Genomic DNA, 6,317 nt, shown 5'->3' with positions numbered 1-6,317 from the left:
CAATGTTGATAACGTGAAGAGGCAAGAGGGTGGCAGGTCGAGCTGGCCCGCCTCCATCTCACTCCAAGTCATGAAATCTTGAATCCATTCATATCTCAATCTTTAGGGAAAGAGTAATCAACGATTATTATTCAGAGGTGGTCGTCTTGAGTTACATTAATTTTGCATGAAGCAGAAGGAACTGGGAGGTTTGTGAGGATAAATTTTCCTGCCACCCTACGTACTCTCATGGGCCACCACCAATTATTTCTTCAACCTAGAAGTATGTAATATGTCTTATCCTATGCCAATTATCTCCTTTCCTTCATTTCGCCATCCAAATATGAGCTTAAAGAGAATGATGGCAGTCTCCTCTCAGCACCTGCATAGGAGTAGGAAGCAAAACCCTCCTACCCTGATCACTTGGCGGTAAACCCGATCATGTCGGGAGAGAGGGCCATAGTCTGTGAAGAAAGTCACTGAGAATGCAAGAATGTTGTCCACAATGGTCTGGATCTGAACTGCAAGAAGTTGCATCAGACCTTCATGCTCCACCAGAGCATGGAGTTGCATTTGGAAATTCATGGGAAGACGGTAAAAGAGAATGCAGAGACCTCAAACAAAAAAATTGGGCTTGAAGCAAAGATAAAGGCAGATAATCTGAGCAGGCTGCACCAAATTATGTTAAACAAAGGGTTAGATGGTTCACACCTCCGTCAAATTCAAGGGGGCATTACCAGTATGAAGATCAGAATATTCAAACAAAAAAGTGCACATCCTGGGGATCAAGCTTGCAATACCTCTTGATATCCCATCTGAAAGGAGCTGCAGAAGATGTCGCTACTCATCCACAACCAAGTGGACTTGCAGGTGACAGATAAGCTCTATGAAAAGATAGCAAAAAATTATACTGTATATCTCTGTGGTTCTAGCATGAAGACTGTTAGCTAGTTTGATGGCTAATAGAATTTTATACGGATGATGTTGTCCCCAGGGACACATTATGAAGAATATGATATAGAAGAAATAGATATGCACAGTACTGTTAGTTTGTCTCCATTTTTAGGTTCGCGAAACTTCTGAAAGTAATCAGTGCTAGATGGAAATTCCTCTTTTGTAGTATTTACCCAAAATCACCTGTACAGGTGACTATATTAAAATAAAACATATATTTTTCATAACAAAGGGAAAAAAGGATTTTCTTGTGAAGGATGGAATCTGAAACTAGAATTAGCATTCCTGCTATAACAGAAAAAAGAAGACCACGTAAGAAATTGATTGACTATTGCTGCCTGGAGCAATTCAAGGCACCTACATTATCTTGAAAGAATATTTAACACCATTTAATGCCATCATGGACCTAGATGTACAACCTACACTTCTCCACTTTGTAATGGTGATCGATTGACATTGGTTTGCAGCCAATTACATGATAGAAGAATCTTCAGTTGTACCTTGTAACTTCAACGTAGCAGCTTAAACATTTCATTGGACATGTGGTAGTCAATTCTTACCATCAAATTAGTATTACAAATATTCAATTCCAAATCGGAAAGTCCATAACAGATCTACAAGATTAAACAAAATTCATGTTTCTCAACAAAAGACATCTTTAAAAGAAGCTAGTGAAATTAACTAATCATCATAATATAAGCAATATAAGCTAGTTACTATTTTTCTCAGTAACGTTGTTGATGATCTCCATATCTGAGTCAAGAAATATCCAGACTAACCACAGCCAAACGACACATGATCAATATTTGGCAATAAATAATGATAAAGTAGCAAATGCAATTTAGTAATCTTTCGGAAACAATCAGCATTAATCTTGATACTAGAGAAAGTTACATATGCTTAAAAAGATGGAGAATGGTAGTTTCCTGTGAAATTTTGGTAAAAATGAAAGAAAAAGGGATTTCAGTTTAAAGAAGACAAGTTTCAGAAAATGTCCATATTGATTTGTTGAAATGAAATGCATTTTGCTCAAAATGTAAAATGTTGGCTAATGCAATACTCCAGAAAACTTCTGTAACCTAGGCCAAACCAATGAAAACAATTTACAATGCGAATGCTAGATTCCATATGAATGTAACGTATACTTTATCAGGTTCCTTGGCCATAGAAGTTCTGGAAATGAAAACTTGGAATACAAATTCATAGATGACACTGTCAAGATATCTATAAATCATTTGTAAATTCTTATCATTTTTCCACAAAAAAAACAGAAATAATTAATAAAAGAATCTTTCAAGTGTTTTCTGTCGATTAATACCAGCAATTGGTTTTATGACTCCATTAATCTTAAATAACAGCTCTGCAGTTATGGTTAGCAAATCAGAGAAGTTTATAAATGGAAATCGGACACCATTAAAATGGAAAAGCCATTCAAATTTCATTCACAATTCAACATTTTTTATTGTTAGAGATAAAACGCAAAACCTGAAAAATAACACCATACAAGTATTATTGAAAATCACAAACAAGCCTGGGTTAATCTAAATTATTGAATCAACCGGTTTACCTGGAGGTACCCGTTCAATTAACTCAGACTTATCATCAGGTTAAATCCCGATTAGGTGGTTTTCAAACCCGACCCCGGCCCCAGAAACAGGTTCATACAGAGAAGTATTTAGGTTATTTTCAAGAATAATTTGAGAGAGATGTATCTCTGATTTTAAGCCACATGAAATACGCCACAAAACTGCAAAAAGCTTAAGCGCTTCTCCAAATTTAATTCAATTTCCCGAAAACTAAGACATCCTCCAGAATGGCATTCCGAGGGATTGCAAACCAAGATACAAAGATCCTTTTTATGGCGCGCATGCAACATCACCCACAGCTCCTCTCCAATTCCCAGCAATCGGCAGTCATCTACTCTGTTATCAATGGATTTCCCTACAGACCCTATAAACCCCCACTTGTTTTGTGATGCATCGTATTCAAAAAGAGCATCCGTGTTGAATTTCAAGGCATACAACTTATTACTCACAACTGCAACAATGGGTTTCAATAACCCACCATTCACGGTCGGCCCAAAATCCGGAGGCCACATATTCGGAACCAGCGTCCAGGCCAGGGTTTCTGGGTCAAAATACTCACCTGTAAAATGGACTTTGTACCGGGGCTGTTGATGGTAATCCTCTCCATAATACTGTTTGTACCCTCCTATAACATAGACCCTAGAATTCAAGATGAAGGCAGAACAGAGATCCCTAGCCTTAATCATGTCAGGAAGGGTTTCCCACCCGTTCTTTTCAATGTCAAATCTTTCAGCTGTTTTGAGATTCTTTTTAATGAAATCGTTGCCACCAGCGACATAGACAAAGTTTCCCAGAGCAGCGCAGGCGAAGAAACACCGATTGGTGTCCATATGAGGCAGCACGCTCCAATCTCCGGTGCAATCGTTATAACAGAGAGAATCGTAGCCCTCATCGAAGAATCCAAGGCCCAGCACGAAGAGATTGTTGCGGAGAGAAATTGTCTGGACTCCATATTCCCCCACTGAGAAACGGCGGAGGAGAGGCGGGGGTATCAGAGTTTTGCTGCGGGTGCTCTCTGGATCGAACAAGAGCCATCTGTAATCATCCTTCCAGATGCATCCTTGCATTGCCCGGGTCTTGTCGAACACAGAAATGTAAAGCCATTCTTCTTCTTTTTGGTCACAGGTTACTGAAGAGCAAAGGAGGGCATCTCTCCAAGAACGGCACACGCAAGAAGCCACAGCGCGGGCATAGCGAGGCAGCCTGCACAAGATCTTCGCCGAAATATGGTTCGGAAGATTTAGGAATACCAGAGGATTGGAAGAATTGGGGGAGGAAGAGCCACACGAAATTGTCACGGTTAAGTTGCTACGTTTCTTCGGTCCGCCGTCCTCCATTTCACCTCAAACAATAATAGCCATGAAAATTGTTGCTACAATGGATCTCAATGAATATTTGTTCATTGTGGTGTAACTCAAAGGTACTCAGATTTCAGTCAAGATGCTCGGCGTCATCGCTGGAATACTAACAGTCGCACTGTGGATTATTGCTTTGAAATGAATAAATAAATAATCGGAAATTTACTTTACCCTTGGATCGGAAATTTACTTTACCATTGGATAAATCCGACGGGTGTCAACTTTCAATGTGTAAAGCCTGGTATTCCATATCAAGCACACGCTGTGAAACAATTTGGGATATTTTGTTTTCTTCTTAAAAGCATTTTTTGATGTTTTTTAATTTCGGATCTATTTCCGACCTCTTATCGGTTGAGAAATGTCCAAGGTGACATTTTTTTAATATTTTAAATATGTCATGGATAAAAGTGGAAATTTTTTTAATGATTTTTTTTAAATAGATTTTAATAAAAACTTGTACGGTGGATGTACTGCCAGATTTTCCCAAGATTGAATCATTGTTATTTTTTTTGGTTTTTTTATGGGTTAGGTTCTGTAGTTTTAGTTAAATTGTTTCATGGATTTGTAGAAATGTTAGATCACGAAACAATTTCTCTCAATTTCATCATCATTCATGTTTTTATCAAATTTCAATCAGAGGTAATGGAGATTTTGATCACTCAAAGAAACCACCACTTTGAGTTTTTTTGGCAAAATAAAATTCAAGGGTTTTGCAAAGTATGAGGTTAGTTCTAACAAAATTGTAGAATACTTCCAGTGATGCAAGATCATGCTCTAATTTGCAAGTTCATCGGATTACGACCCACTTAAAAGTCTTTGATTGGTTGGAACTAATGTAGTGGAAAGAGACAAATAGATCTAGAGCTAGGAGCAAAAGGGTTCTTCGCAAAATGAGGGTTTTTGAAGGAGGGCCTTACTTTTCTAATAATGTTGAGCTCTTCCATGTGATTTTGGAAAGAGTGGTACAATCATGAGAAGGAATACTTCTTTGTTGCCTCGGTATGGATTCAACTCTTTTCTCTTCTAAAGAAATATTGGGAGGAAGAAATCCTTGAAGGCATTGGTAATGCCATGAGTAGCTTTGCCAAGGTTTATGAGGAAATTAAGAGAGAGATACACATCCTATGCAAGGATTTATGACTATATGAATATTTTATAACCTCTTATAACTTCAATAAACATTTATTATTAAGATAATCTTTTGGAAACGAACATTGGAATATGAAAAATGTCCCATTAGATGCGGGTGTTGTCATGAATATAAGCATATTTTTAAAGATTATCGTACGATTGAAAAGAATTTACCAACAGATCAATCAACTCGTACAGAACAAAAGGGTTTTGGAAAATTCCCATAAGGGACAAGGAATTTGAAACCTTTGGGAGCACAAATTTTGATTAGAACCCTAGATCTCAAAACGGGTTGTAACACCCTCCTCCCACATTTACCCAAGTTAATCAGACCGCTGGGGTAAACACGTGACAAGAGGCTACTATGATCTGATTCAACGCCTCGTGTACAGTTAAGGAAGTGGAACCAACAAAACACAACCAATATGACCTTCTATGCATTCTACATAACCTCCAAGAGCCAACCAACCTTTCTAGGTGACGAACCCCTGAGGCAACTTAACATTTTACTGACCTAGAGCCTCAGTCGCTCCCATGACATGGGCATGCATGCGACTAGGACCCTCTAGTTTCTCCCACAACAAGGGCATGCCAGTAGGGACTTTCTCAGCTAGTTCTGAGCCCGCGACCCTAGATTCTATGCCACTTTTTCATGGCCAGGACTCAGGGCACTGCCCAAAACTCCATGAAACTTTTAGAAATGATAAATAACATAGAAAGAAAGGTACTAACGCAAACATTTGATTAATCACTCGACTGGACCCCTACTAGCCATGATAGGAATTTCGCCAAACATGTCACAAATATGCATTCTACAAGCCATAACAACATATCTGAGCATAGGGGTCTCATACTTATCTAAGAATCATTAAGGAGCATCGTTGCCTTATCACATTAGTTGCATTATCATCTATTAGGTCTTATATTCACTGATCATTCATTTACAAATCATAAAACATCATCACTGTCATAAAACGTACTCATAATTAACATAGAAACAACAGAAATAAGATGGATACAACAGCCATAAAATCCACATATAAACCAATACATTTACACATGAAATACCAAGGAGAAGGAACTCTTATTAATGAATGCATAAGCCAACCAGGTATGGGACTTCCACAAACCACCCGACCATAGATTGGTTGAACCAAATATTTCTTTCAGCCAATCACCCTCGTGCCATATTCCAAGCATGAATGTGGAACTCATAACCAAAATCAACCAGGGCTTCTCGAGGCTACACCACCTCACCCTCATCAATAGAACCAAGCTTTACCGTAATCCACACTGGATCACTAGGCCC

General features: G+C 38.4%; 1 protein-coding gene across 1 annotated transcript; it reads right to left on the bottom strand.

The window, feature by feature from the left end:
* Nucleotides 1-2,346: 2,346 nt before the first annotated feature.
* LOC149239005 (F-box/kelch-repeat protein At1g26930-like) lies at nt 2,347-4,016 on the bottom strand. Its single transcript, XM_089373286.1, has one exon. It carries the CDS (start codon nt 3,854-3,856, stop codon nt 2,654-2,656), a length of 1,203 nt encoding a protein of 400 aa, XP_089229412.1. The 5' UTR covers nt 3,857-4,016; the 3' UTR covers nt 2,347-2,653.
* Between the last annotated feature and the right edge of the window lie 2,301 nt (nt 4,017-6,317).

This window comes from Pinus tabuliformis, chromosome 8 (genome assembly GCF_031772625.1).
Source record: "Pinus tabuliformis cultivar Carrire ecotype Pingquan chromosome 8, CPIR1, whole genome shotgun sequence".
NCBI classification, from domain to species: Eukaryota; Viridiplantae; Streptophyta; class Pinopsida; order Pinales; family Pinaceae; genus Pinus; species Pinus tabuliformis.
Note: the sequence above shows the minus strand (reverse complement) of the source record. Positions and strands in the feature narration are given on the sequence as shown.